Source organism: Tachypleus tridentatus, chromosome 4 (genome assembly GCF_004210375.1).
Source record: "Tachypleus tridentatus isolate NWPU-2018 chromosome 4, ASM421037v1, whole genome shotgun sequence".
Lineage (NCBI taxonomy): Eukaryota > Metazoa > Arthropoda > Merostomata > Xiphosura > Limulidae > Tachypleus > Tachypleus tridentatus.
Genome location: NC_134828.1, coordinates 2057999 through 2073235, shown reverse-complemented (window position 1 = coordinate 2073235; position 15237 = coordinate 2057999). Strand labels below are relative to the sequence as shown.

The following is a 15237-nucleotide window of genomic DNA, read 5'->3' as shown; positions in this document are numbered from 1 at the left end:
CTAAGGTGTACTTAGGATTTTTGCTGTGTTATATTTCATACTGAAACATACTAAACTAAAATATTTTTATGCGTTTATTCCAATAAAACTAATTTCACCACTGTGAATTGGCTCACAGTGAATGGTTAATGGTGTTGGTTATATTTAGAAGTAAAACGATAATAGTATTTACAACAAAGATTTCCTTTACTAGTATGTTTCTTTAGTTTGTTAATTGTTAATTTTTAGCCGTATCTCAAGCCAGTATGACGTCGGAGTCCGATTCTGGTGATGATTACTCACTTGGAGATGACTGGAGAAAAGTAAGATTTTTTGTTTTCTGATTTGTTGCATGTAATAACATTAATGTTAATGATTGTAAAACATTAGTCATGGCAGTCCACAAGTCACTGGTGTTACCAACGGTAACTGTCCAGTTTTATTCACTGTATGAAACAAGTAAGAGACTATTGAGCATTTTGAAAGAATGATATTTCTGTATAATAAGTTACATTTCTATATTGGTGTTTTTCAATGTAATGTGCTTGAAAATAAAGTGTTGTTTTAACAGTTGTTATAACTGTTTTTATTCTGTAAATACAAGAATATTCCATCTTGAAATGTTATCTGTGGTTTTTTTACATAGACAAATTAAATATTCCACATCTTTTATAATTTGTCATACAATTTTGTGATACCTGGGAGTAAGTGATGATAGCCGAATAGTTTTACCATTAAGATAAATATTTATCTGGTCAAGCCAGTCATTTCTTTTAACATTTTATAAGACCATCTTGTAAGCATTTTTTGTTAGAGCTAATGTTAGTTCTGTCTTGTATGCATTCATATGAGAATTTTTCTTTTCACTATCACCTAGCATCAAGCAGAGTTTACCTGTTTCATTTCAGCAGTGGCTAAAGATTATTTATATCAACACCATAGTTTAGCATATTATTGGTAGTTTCAACAACTTGATTTGACATACACTTTATGTATATAAAAATCCCAATTCTAATCTATCACAAAATTAGAAGGAAAATGCAATGATGACTTTAGTATGGTGTTATCCAGTTATTCATCTTTAGTATGGTGTTGTCCAGTTATTCATCTTGGAGTTAAAGATGGGAAAAGACAACTAATGTTAAAGTGTTACCCATTGTTCATTGTTATACTTCATGACTATAAGCTAAGCAAAACAAAGTAACATGTGCATTGTTTTTGGCCATGAGATGAAAGAATCAGACTGGTAGAACTATATTAATGTGTTTGTAGACAAGATTTGAAGTTGTTCTAATCTGTACCTATTGAAAGCTTCAGTAAGCATTGTGGGTCCTTTCTGTAACTGTTCTGATGACATTTGTATGACATTATTTTAAGATTTAATTACATTTTTTTCTTTTCTTTCTGCATAGAAACAAACTTAGCTTAAGTTTCTACATTTGATATTTCTGTATTTGAATGTGTATAGACCATCCAGGTAGGGTCAGATTTCCAGGCTGTTGTACCAGAAGGTCTTTGTAAATATGATGACGCACCAGGTATGTCTTAGTTTTATTTGACCATAAAACATTTTATCAGAAAAAGACAAAATTCTTGTATATTTATTTAACCATATCCAGTACAGTTCTGATTATTGGACAAATTTTCAGTCTTTAACTGAGAGGTTGAGAAAATATTTAGTTATTTTAAAAAATAAATAAATGTCTGAAAACTGCAAAATAATTTCAATTTAATAACTTCATTGCATGAACAGAATAATTCATAACTTGTACAACAATACCATAATTCTAGAGATATTTTCTCACTTCTTGTCACACTCTTATTGCTGTTTCACAGTTATAGATCATGAAAATTTAAAATGTGTATCAGTTTAAGATGTTTAAGTCTAATTTCTCTCACCCTCCCCTACCTCCCAGAATTAGCAACATCCCCCTGTTTCTGTGAAATAAAATAATACACAGCAGTGTGTGCTATAGTTATACGTTTACCAGGTGTATTTTCATAAAATCTGAAGACCGTTTAGTAAATGTTACAAGTGTGTTGTATTATAAAACAGTCAAAATTTTTAATAAATTATTTTTACTAACGATTCGCTTCTGAATTTTCTGAGTCAGGCTGAATAATATCTCAGTGTGAGGTGATTTCAGTGTTGAAAATAAAAGTATTATTGTCGTTGTTTAGATTTCATGTTCCAGTTCCATAACCACTAGTCTTCTAATTGACTATAAAAATGATTTTTGGTAAAACTGTACTTTTATGTCTTACTTGCTTTACCCCAACGTTAACTACTGTGAATTAGCCACATCAAAAGTTGAAGAGACAAAATGCTTCCCCCACAATAACTATAGGTTGTATTGGACAATTACAATTATTTATCACAAATGCATTAGGCCTTCTAACCTTTTCATGACTGCTTTCATTCAATTCTAATGTTTTGAACCATATTAAGTTAATGTAAATATTTTCTTTTCTGAAATAAAGAAAATAAAAATGTGCATAATGTTGACATTTCACTTTAGTGTAAATCAGTAACTTCTAGAAAACCCACTTCGGTTATCCAAGAAGGTCGAAACGTTGTTCGCTCCTCTACGTAAAATATTTTCTCAACCCAAACGAGCCATTTTTACATATATAGTATAGTATAAAGTTTTATCCTAAATTTATTGTCATAAATTGATAATAAAGATATCTAATTAAATTTGAAATGTACCTCTGTCAAAAGGACATGACATGCACACTTTGAACTGCCCCCCATTCTGTTGTACACAGAATGTTAAACTTCTGTATTTTCCTTCTTTTATCTATTGTATCTGGTGTTTTCAACTGATTCTATAGTCAGTTATAATTTCAAAGTCTGTATCTCAGAATGGCTGGTGTGGGTATAAGCACTTTTATTGATAAGGAGAGAACAACGTTTCGACCTTCCGAGGTCACCTTCAGATTAAGATGACCTAGGAATGTCGAAACGTTGTTCTCTCCTTATCAATAAAAGTGTTAATACCCATACCAGCCGTTCTGAGGTACGTTTTTATTTCATGTGGGTTTCTCATCATCAAGAATTTCAAAGTTGTTGACAAAGAAAGATGGCAGTATTAGTGTTGTTTGTTCATTTGTTGTTTAAATTATTTCAAACTGAAGATTCTGAAATGATTCCTCACTTTCTCATGTCTTACTAAGAGATTTGGATAGCACTAACCTTGAAATAATTTACATCTAAGTTTAAAGTGTGCCATGTTGATACATTTAGGTAAGAGTGACTTCAAGGCTAGTAGCTTGCAAATCTTTTGTAAAGGTGCACAAATAATATGATAGTTACATGTGAAGGGGTGAGACTTTAATTAATATCAATAATGTATCTAATAAGTTACTTAGTATGATAATATTAGGAACATGTGAATATATGATCAGGGTTTAATGGTATTATCCATTGAAACTTGTAAGCACCAAATCACTGATATAAAGAATTTGTTTATCGTGTATAGTTAACTAAATTATTGAGGTTGGTTATAACCTCACATTTGGTATATATTCATCTAATTATCTGAATGAATTAAGTAGTTGGAGTGATGTGTTTTTCCTACTCCAAAGCCACATCAGGCTGTCTGTTATGTCCACAGAAGGAAATCAAACCCCTGACTTTAGTACTGTAGATTACTGCTGTCCCACCAAGGGACTAACTGTTTAGTAAGCCACATCAGGCTGTCTGTTATGTCCACAGAAGGAAATCAAACCCTGACGTTAGTACTGTAGATTGTCCCACCAAGGGACTAACTGTTTAGTAAGCCACATCAGGCTGTCTGTTATGTCCACAAACCCCTGACGTTAGTACTGTAGATTACTGCTGTCCCACCAAGGGACTAACTGTTTAGTAAGCCACATCAGGCTGTCTGTTATGTCCACAGAAGGAAATCAAACCCCTGACGTTAGTACTGTAGATTACTGCTGTCCCACCAAGGGACTAACTGTTTAGTAAGCCACATCAGGCTGTCTGTTATGTCCACAGAAGGAAATCAAACCCTGACGTTAGTACTGTAGATTACTGCTGTCCCACCAAGGGACTAACTGTTTAGTAAGCCACATCAGGCTGTCTGTTATGTCCACAGAAGGAAATCAAACCCCTGACTTTAGTACTGTAGATTACTGCTGTCCCACCAAGGGACTAACTGTTTAGTAAGCCACATCAGGCTGTCTGTTATGTCCACAGAAGGAAATCAAACCCCTGACTTTAGTACTGTAGATTACTGCTGTCCCACCAAGGGACTAACTGTTTAGTAAGCCACATCAGGCTGTCTGTTATGTCCACAGAAGGAAATCAAACCCCTGACTTTAGTACTGTAGATTACTGCTGTCCCACCAAGGGACTAACTGTTTAGTAAGCCACATCAGGCTGTCTGTTATGTCCACAGAAGGAAATCAAACCCCTGACTTTAGTACTGTAGATTACTGCTGTCCCACCAAGGGACTAACTGTTTAGTAAGCCACATCAGGCTGTCTGTTATGTCCACAGAAGGAAATCAAACCCCTGACTTTAGTACTGTAGATTACTGCTGTCCCACCAAGGGACTAACTGTTTAGTAAGCCACATCAGGCTGTCTGTTATGTCCACAGAAGGAAATTAAAACCGTGACTTTAGTACTGTAGATTACTGCTGTCCCACCAAGGGACTAACTGTTTAGTAAGCCACATCAGGCTGTCTGTTATGTCCACAGAAGGAAATCAAACCCCTGACTTTAGTACTGTAGATTACTGCTGTCCCACCAAGGGACTAACTGTTTAGTAAGCCACATCAGGCTGTCTGTTATGTCCACAGAAGGAAATCAAACCCCTGACTTTAGTACTGTAGATTACTGCTGTCCCACCAAGGGACTAACTGTTTAGTAAACTAAAAGAAAAACTGTTGGTCAGAAAACTGTTTGTCTCACAGATTGTTTTTAGGATAATGTTAGATGTATATCACATGTGTTGACCAGAATAAATACTGTTGAAACAACAATGAAATTCTCTAACATTAGTTACCCAATTTATAGAATGGATTATATGTTTGTTTTTATTTACATTAGCTTTGATAAAGTTGTTTTTGTTTTCTTACAGCATATGAAAATGAAGACAGACTTCTGTGGGATCCAACAAAACTTTCAGATAAAGAAGGTATTCTCTTTCTCTCTCAACTTTAATTACATTGGGTATGATTATTTTAACAAAAATTTACTTTAAATAAAATATCCAACTTAATTTTAAAACCTGATCTTAAGGAATCTTATCTCTGTATTACTTGATTTAGTATCAGCTGTGATTCTTCTAATAAAAGCAATGACATAAAGATAGAAAACAATAAAATTATATAATATTTATTAACTAGTAAAGAATGTTCTGTTTAACACATTTTCACCAGTTACTGTATCAGTGTGTTATTAATGTGTCAGTTGTAACTAAACAGTAAATATAATGTATGTAAAGAAGCTGTAGGTATGTTGATTGTAACTAAACTGTAAATATAATGTATGTAAAGAAGCTGTAAGTCTGTTGATTGTAACTAAACTGTAAATATAATGTACGTAAAGAAGCTGTAAGTATGTTGATTGTAACTAAACTGTAAATATAATGTATGTAAAGAAGCTGTAAGTATGTTGATTGTAACTAAACTGTAAATATAATGTATGTAAAGAAGCTGTAAGTATGTTGATTGTAACTAAACTGTAAATATAATGTATGTAAAGAAGCTGTAAGTATGTTGATTGTAACTAAACAGTAAATATAATGGTAAATATAATGTATGTAAAGAAGCTGTAAGTGTGTTGATTGTAACTAAACTGTAAATATAATGTATGTAAAGAAGCTGTAAGTGTGTTGATTGTAACTAAACTGTAAATATAATGTATGTAAAGAAGCTGTAAGTATGTTGATTGTAACTAAACAGTAAATATAATGTATGTAAAGAAGCTGTAAGTATGTTGATTGTAACTAAACAGTAAATATAATGTATGTAAAGAAGCTGTAAGTGTGTTGATTGTAACTAAACTGTAAATATAATGTATGTAAAGAAGCTGTAAGTATGTTGATTGTAACTAAACAGTAAATATAATGTATGTAAAGAAGCTGTAAGTGTGTTGATTGTAACTAAACTGTAAATATAATGTATGTAAAGAAGCTGTAAGTATGTTGATTGTAACTAAACTGTAAATATAATGTATGTAAAGAAGCTGTAAGTGTGTTGATTGTAACTAAACTGTAAATATAATGTATGTAAAGAAGCTGTAATTGTGTTGATTGTAACTAAACTGTAAATATAATGTATGTAAAGAAGCTGTAATTGTGTTGATTGTAACTAAACTGTAAATATAATGTATGTAAAGAAGCTGTATGTTGATTGTAACTTAACTGTAAATATAATGTATGTAAAGAAGCTGTGTATGTTGATTGTAACTGTAAATATAATGTATGTAAAGAAGCTGTAAGTGTGTTGATTGTAACTAAACAGTAAATATAATGTATGTAAAGAAGCTGTAAGTTGATTGTAACTAAACTGTAAATATAATGTATGTAAAGAAGCTGTAAGTATGTTGATTGTAACTAAACAGTAAATATAATGTATGTAAAGAAGCTGTAATTGTGTTGATTGTAACTAAACAGTAAATATAATGTATGTAAAGAAGCTGTGTGTGTTGATTGTAACTAAACTGTAAATATAATGTATGTAAAGAAGCTGTAAGTATGTTGATTGTAACTAAACAGTAAATATAATGTATGTAAAGAAGCTGTAAGTGTGTTGATTGTAACTAAACTGTAAATATAATGTATGTAAAGAAGCTGTAAGTGTGTTGATTGTAACTAAACTGTAAATATAATGTATGTAAAGAAGCTGTAAGTGTGTTGATTGTAACTAAACTGTAAATATAATGTATGTAAAGAAGCTGTAAGTGTGTTGATTGTAACTAAACTGTAAATATAATGTATGTAAAGAAGCTGTAAGTATGTTGATTGTAACTAAACTGTAAATATAATGTATGTAAAGAAGCTGTATGTATGTTGATTGTAACTAAACTGTAAATATAATGTATGTAAAGAAGCTGTATGTGTGTTGATTGTAACGAAACTGTAAATATAATGTATGTAAAGAAGCTGTAAGTGTGTTGATTGTAACTAAACCGTAAATATAATGTATGTAAAGAAGCTGTAAAGTATGTTGATTGTAACCTAAACAGTAAATATAATGTATGTAAAGAAGCTGTAAGTATGTTGATTGTAACTAAACAGTAAATATAATGTATGTAAAGAAGTAATGTTGTAAGTAAATATAATGTTGATTGTAACTAAACAGTAAATATAATGTATGTAAAGAAGCTGTAAGTATGTTGATTGTAACTAAACTGTAAATATAATGTATGTAAAGAAGCTGTAAGTGTGTTGATTGTAACTAAACTGTAAATATAATGTATGTAAAGAAGCTGTAAGTATGTTGATTGTAACTAAACTGTAAATATAATGTATGTAAAGAAGCTGTAAGTATGTTGATTGTAACTAAACTGTAAATATAATGTATGTAAAGAAGCTGTAAGTGTGTTGATTGTAACTAAACAGTAAATATAATGTATGTAAAGAAGCTGTACATGTGTTGATTGTAACTAAACAGTAAATATAAATGTATGTAAAGAAGCTGTGTGTTGATTGTAACTAAACTGTAAATATAATGTATGTAAAGAAGCTGTAGCTGTAAGTGTGTTGATTGTAACTAAACAGTAAATATAATGTATGTAAAGAAGCTGTAAGTGTGTTGATTGTAACTAAACTGTAAATATAATGTATGTAAAGAAGCTGTAAGTATGTTGATTGTAACTAAACAGTAAATATAATGTATGTAAAGAAAATATAATGTATGTAAAGAAGCTGTAATGTATGTTGATTGTAACTAAACTGTAAATATAATGTATGTAAAGAAGCTGTAAGTATGTTGATTGTAACTAAACTGTAAATATAATGTATGTAAAGAAGCTGTAATTGTATATGTTGATTGTAACTAAACTGTAAATATAATGTATGTAAAGAAGCTGTAAGTGTGTTGATTGTAACTAAACTGTAAATATAATGTATGTAAAGAAGCTGTAAGTGTGTTGATTGTAACTAAACTGTAAATATAATGTATGTAAAGAAGCTGTAAGTATGTTGATTGTAACTAAACAGTAAATATAATGTATGTAAAGAAGCTGTATGTGTGTTGATTGTAACTAAACTGTAAATATAATGTATGTAAAGAAGCTGTAAGTGTGTTGATTGTAACTAAACTGTAAATATAATGTATGATTGTAACTAAAAAGAATATGTAATGTGTGTTGATTGTAACCTAAACTGTAAATATAATGTATGTAAAGAAGCTGTAATGTGTGTTGATTGTAACTAAACTGTAAATATAATGTATGTAAAGAAGCTGTAAGTGTGTTGATTGTAACTAAACTGTAAATATAATGTATGTAAAGAAGCTGTAAGTGTGTTGATTGTAACTAAACTGTAAATATAATGTATGTAAAGAAGCTGTAAGTGTGTTGATTGTAACTAAACTGTAAATATAATGTATGTAAAGAAGCTGTAAAGAAGCTGTGTATGTTGATTGTAACTAAACTGTAAATATAATGTATGTAAAGAAGCTGTAAGTGTGTTGATTGTAACTAAACTGTAAATATAATGTATGTAAAGAAGCTGTAAGTATGTTGATTGTAACTAAACTGTAAATATAATGTATGTAAAGAAGCTGTATGTGTGTTGATTGTAACTAAACTGTAAATATAATGTATGTAAAGAAGCTGTAAGTATGTTGATTGTAACTAAACTGTAAATATAATGTATGTAAAGAAGCTGTAAGTATGTTGATTGTAACTAAACTGTAAATATAATGTATGTAAAGAAGCTGTAAGTATGTTGATTGTAACTAAACTGTAAATATAATGTATGTAAAGAAGCTGTAGAATTGTAACTAAACTGTAAATATAATGTATGTAAAGAAGTGTGTTGATTGTAACTAAACCGTAAATATAATGTATGTAAAGAAGCTGTAAGTGTGTTGATTGTAACTAAACTGTAAATATAATGTATGTAAAGAAGCTGTAAATATAATGTGTGTTGATTGTAACTAAACTGTAAATATAATGTATGTAAAGAAGCTGTAAGTGTGTTGATTGTAAACTGTAAATATAATGTATGTAAAGAAGCTGTAAGTGTGTTGAAACTGTAAATATAATGTATGTAAAGAAGCTGTAAGTATGTTGATTGTAACTAAACTGTAAATATAATGTATGTAAAGAAGCTGTAAGTATGTTGATTGTAACTAAACTGTAAATATAATGTATGTAAAGAAGCTGTAAGTATGTTGATTGTAACTAAACTGTAAATATAATGTATGTAAAGAAGCTGTAAGTGTGTTGATTGTAACTAAACTGTAAATATAATGTATGTAAAGAAGCTGTAAGTGTGTTGATTGTAACTAAACTGTAAATATAATGTATGTAAAGAAGCTGTAAGTATGTTGATTGTAACTAAACTGTAAATATAATGTATATAAAGAAGCTGTATGTTGATTGTAACTAAACAGTAAATATAATGTATGTAAAGAAGCTGTAAGTATGTTGATTGTAACTAAACTGTAAATATAATGTATGTAAAGAAGCTGTAAGTGTGTTGATTGTAACTAAACTGTAAATATAATGTATGTAAAGAAGCTGTAAGTGTATGTTGATTGTAACTAAACTGTAAATATATAATGTATGTAAAAGTAAAATAATGTATGTAAAAAGCTGCTGTATGTTGATTGTAACTAAACTGTAAATATAATGTATGTAAAGAAGCTGTAAGTGTGTTGATTGTAACTAAACTGTAAATATAATGTATGTAAAGAAGCTGTATGTTGATTGTAACTAAACTGTAAATATAATGTATGTAAAGAAGCTGTAAGTGTGTTGATTGTAACTAAACTGTAAATATAATGTATGTAAAGAAGCTGTATGTTGATTGTAAACTGTTGATTGTAACTAAACTGTAAATATAATGTATGTAAAGAAGCTGTAAGTGTGTTGATTGTAACTAAACTGTAAATATAATGTATGTAAAGAAGCTGTAAGTATGTTGATTGTAACTAAACTGTAAATATAATGTATGTAAAGAAGCTGTAAGTATGTTGATTGTAACTAAACTGTAAATATAATGTATGTAAAGAAGCTGTAAGTATGTTGATTGTAACTAAACTGTAAATATAATGTATGTAAAGAAGCTGTACGTGTGTTGATTGTAACTAAACTGTAAATATAATGTATGTAAAGAAGCTGTAAGTATGTTGATTGTAACTAAACAGTAAATATAATGTATGTAAAGAAGCTGTAATGTATGTTGATTGTAACTAAACTGTAAATATAATGTATGTAAAGAAGCTGTAAGTATGTTGATTGTAACTAAACTGTAAATATAATGTATGTAAAGAAGCTGTAGTGTATGTTGATTGTAACTAAACTGTAAATATAATGTATGTAAAGAAGCTGTAAGTGTGTTGATTGTAACTAAACAGTAAATATAATGTATGTAAAGAAGCTGTAAGTATGTTGATTGTAACTAAACAGTAAATATAATGTATGTAAAGAAGCTGTAAGTGTGTTGATTGTAACTAAACTGTAAATATAATGTATGTAAAGAAGCTGTAATGTATGTAAAGAAGCTGTAAGTATGTTGATTGTAACTAAACAGTAAATATAATGTATGTAAAGAAGCTGTAAGTATGTTGATTGTAACTAAACTGTAAATATAATGTATGTAAAGAAGCTGTAAGTGTGTTGATTGTAACTAAACTGTAAATATAATGTATGTAAAGAAGCTGTAAGTATGTTGATTGTAACTAAACTGTAAATATAATGTATGTAAAGAAGCTGTAAGTATGTTGATTGTAACTAAACTGTAAATATAATGTATGTAAAGAAGCTGTAAGTGTGTTGATTGTAACTAAACTGTAAATATAATGTATGTAAAGAAGCTGTATGTATGTTGATTGTAACTAAACTGTAAATATAATGTATGTAAAGAAGCTGTAAGTATGTTGATTGTAACTAAACAGTAAATATAATGTATGTAAATATAATGTACTGTAAAGAAGCTGTAAGTGTGTTGATTGTAACTAAACTGTAAATATAATGTATGTAACTAAACTGTAAATATAATGTATGTAAAGAAGCTGTATGTTGATTGTAACTAAACTGTAAATATAATGTATGTATGTAAAAGCTGTAAGTGTGTTGATTGTAACTAAACTGTAAATATAATGTATGTAAAGAAGCTGTAAGTGTGTTGATTGTAACTAAAGTAAATATAATGTATGTAAAGAAGTGTGTTGATTGTAACTAAACTGTAAATATAATGTATGTAAAGAAGCTGTAAGTGTGTTGATTGTAACTAAACTGTAAATATAATGTATGTAAAGAAGCTGTAAGTGTGTTGATTGTAACTAAACTGTAAATATAATGTATGTAAAGAAGCTGTAAGTGTGTTGATTGTAACTAAACTGTAAATATAATGTATGTAAAGAAGCTGTAAGTGTGTTGATTGTAACTAAACTGTAAATATAATGTATGTAAAGAAGCTGTAAGTGTGTTGATTGTAACTAAACTGTAAATATAATGTATGTAAAGAAGCTGTAAGTGTGTTGATTGTAACTAAACTGTAAATATAATGTATGTAAAGAAGCTGTAAGTGTGTTGATTGTAACTAAACTGTAAATATAATGTATGTAAAGAAGCTGTAAGTGTGTTGATTGTAACTAAACTGTAAATATAATGTATGTAAAGAAGCTGTAAGTGTGTTGATTGTAACTAAACTGTAAATATAATGTATGTAAAGAAGCTGTATGTTGATTGTAACTAAACTGTAAATATAATGTATGTAAAGAAGCTGTGTTGTTGATTGTAACTAAATGTATGTAAATATAATGTATGTAAAGAAGCTGTAAGTATGTTGATTGTAACTAAACTGTAAATATAATGTATGTAAAGAAGCTGTAAGTGTGTTGATTGTAACTAAACTGTAAATATAATGTATGTAAAGAAGCTGTAAGTGTGTTGATTGTAACTAAACTGTAAATATAATGTATGTAAAGAAGCTGTAAGTGTGTTGATTGTAACTAAACTGTAAATATAATGTATGTAAAGAAGCTGTATGTTGATTGTAACTAAACTGTAAATATAATGTATGTAAAGAAGCTGTAAGTGTGTTGATTGTAACTAAACTGTAAATATAATGTATGTAAAGAAGCTGTAAGTGTGTTGATTGTAACTAAACTGTAAATATAATGTATGTAAAAAGCTGTAAGTATGTTGATTGTAACTAAACTGTAAATATAATGTATGTAAAGAAGCTGTAAGTGTGTTGATTGTAACTAAACTGTAAATATAATGTATGTAAAGAAGCTGTAAGTATGTTGATTGTAACTAAACTGTAAATATAATATGTAAAGAAGCTGTACTGTGTGTTGATTGTAACTAAATTGTAAATATAATGTATGTAAAGAAGCTGTAGTGTGTTGATTGTAACTAAACTGTAAATATAATGTATGTAAAGAAGCTGTAAGTGTGTTGATTGTAACTAAACTGTAAATATAATGTATGTAAAGAAGCTGTAAGTATGTTGATTGTAACTAAACTGTAAATATAATGTATGTAAAGAAGCTGTAAGTGTGTTGATTGTAACTAAACTGTAAATATAATGTATGTAAAGAAGCTGTAAGTATGTTGATTGTAACTAAACTGTAAATATAATGTATGTAAAGAAGCTGTAAGTATGTTGATTGTAACTAAACTGTAAATATAATGTATGTAAAGAAGCTGTAAGTATGTTGATTGTAACTAAACTGTAAATATAATGTATGTAAAGAAGCTGTATGTTGATTGTAACTAAACTGTAAATATAATGTATGTAAAGAAGCTGTAAGTATGTTGATTGTAACTAAACTGTAAATATAATGTATGTAAAGAAGCTGTATGTATGTTGATTGTAACTAAACTGTAAATATAATGTATGTAAAGAAGCTGTAAGTGTGTTGATTGTAACTAAACTGTAAATATAATGTATGTAAAGAAGCTGTAAGTATGTTGATTGTAACTAAACTGTAAATATAATGTATGTAAAGAAGCTGTAAGTATGTTGATTGTAACTAAACTGTAAATATAATGTATGTAAAAAGCTGTAAGTGTGTTGATTGTAACTAAACTGTAAATATAATGTATGTAAGTATGTTGATTGTAACTAAACTGTAAATATAATGTATGTAAAGAAGCTGTAAGTATGTTGATTGTAACTAAACTGTAAATATAATGTATGTAAAGAAGCTGTAAGTATGTTGATTGTAACTGTAAGTGTGTTGATTGTAACTAAAGTAAATATAATATAATGTAATGTAAACTGTAAATATAAGCTGTAAGTATGTTGATTGTAACTAAACTGTAAATATAATGTATGTAAAGAAGCTGTAAGTATGTTGATTGTAACTAAACAGTAAATATAATGTATGTAAAGAAGCTGTAAGTATGTTGATTGTAACTAAACTGTAAATATAATGTATGTAAAGAAGCTGTAAGTATGTTGATTGTAACTAAACTGTAAATATAATGTATGTAAAGAAGCTGTAAGTATGTTGATTGTAACTAAACTGTAAATATAATGTATGTAAAGAAGCTGTGCGTGTATGTTGATTGTAACTAAACTGTAAATATAATGTATGTAAAGAAGCTGTAAGTATGTTGATTGTAACTAAACTGTAAATATAATGTATGTAAAGAAGCTGTAAGTATGTTGATTGTAACTAAACAGTAAATATAATGTATGTAAAGAAGCTGTAAGTATGTTGATTGTAACTAAACTGTAAATATAATGTATGTAAAGAAGTAACTAAACAGTAAATATAATGTATGTAAAGAAGCTGTAAGTATGTTGATTGTAACTAAACAGTAAATATAATGTATGTAAAGAATGTTGATTGTAACTAAACAGTAAATATAATGTATGTAAAGAAGCTGTAAGTATGTTGATTGTAACTAAACAGTAAATATAATGTATGTAAAGAAGCTGTAAGTATGTTGATTGTAACTAAACAGTAAATATAATGTATGTAAAGAAGCTGTAAGTATGTTGATTGTAACTAAACAGTAAATATAATGTATGTAAAGAAGCTGTAAGTATGTTGATTGTAACTAAACAGTAAATATAATGTATGTAAAGAAGCTGTAAGTATGTTGATTGTAACTAAACTGTAAATATAATGTATGTAAAGAAGCTGTAAGTATGTTGATTGTAACTAAACTGTAAATATAATGTATGTAAAGAAGCTGTAAGTATGTTGATTGTAACTAAACTGTAAATATAATGTATGTAAAGAAGCTGTAAGTATGTTGATTGTAACTAAACTGTAAATATAATGTATGTAAAGAAGCTGTAAGTATGTTGATTGTAACTAAACAGTAAATATAATGTATGTAAAGAAGCTGTAAGTATGTTGATTGTAACTAAACTGTAAATATAATGTATGTAAAGAAGCTGTAAGTGTGTTGATTGTAACTAAACAGTAAATATAATGTAGCTGTAAAGAAGCTGTAAATATAATGTTGATTGTAACTGTAATTTGTGTAAATAAAATGTAAATATAATGTATGTAAAGAAGCTGTAATATGTTGATTGTAACTAAACTGTAAATATAATGTATGTAAAGAAGCTGTAAGTGTGTTGATTGTAACTAAACTGTAAATATAATGTATGTAAAGAAGCTGATGTTGATTGTAACTAAACAGTAAATATAATGTATGTGTGTTGATTGTAACTAAACTGTAAATATAATGTATGTAAAGAAGCTGTATGTTGATTGTAACTAAACAGTAAATATAATGTATGTAAAGAAGCTGTATGTTGATTGTAACTAAACTGTAAATATAAATGTAAAGAAGCTGTAAGTATGTTGATTGTAACTAAATGTAAATATAATGTATGTAAAGAAGCTGTATGTTGATTGTAACTTAACTGTAAATATAATGTATGTAAAGAAGCTGTAAGTATGTTGATTGTAACTAAACAGTAAATATAATGTATGTAAAGAAGCTGTAAGTATGTTGATTGTAACTAAACTGTAAATATAATGTATGTAAAGAAGCTGTAAGTATGTTGATTGTAACTAAACAGTAAATATAATGTATGTAAAGAAGCTGTATGTTGATTGTAACTAAACAGTAAATATAATGTATGTAAAGA

The 15237-nt window shown here is 28.4% G+C and overlaps 1 protein-coding gene across 3 annotated transcripts in view; it reads left to right on the top strand.

The window, feature by feature from the left end:
- The window catches only part of LOC143248434 (mesoderm induction early response protein 1-like), a 55422-nt gene that overhangs the window by 9684 nt on the left and 30501 nt on the right, over window positions 1–15237 (top strand). For all 3 annotated transcript variants that reach the window (XR_013026986.1, XM_076496792.1, XM_076496793.1), the window contains 3 exons: window positions 229–302; window positions 1448–1517; window positions 5071–5127. Coding sequence is in view for 2 of the 3 variants with exons in the window: in XM_076496792.1 (XP_076352907.1) it covers window positions 229–302; window positions 1448–1517; window positions 5071–5127 (201 nt within the window). In the remaining variant the exon portion in view is untranslated. The remainder of the gene's footprint in view (window positions 1–228; window positions 303–1447; window positions 1518–5070; window positions 5128–15237) is intronic.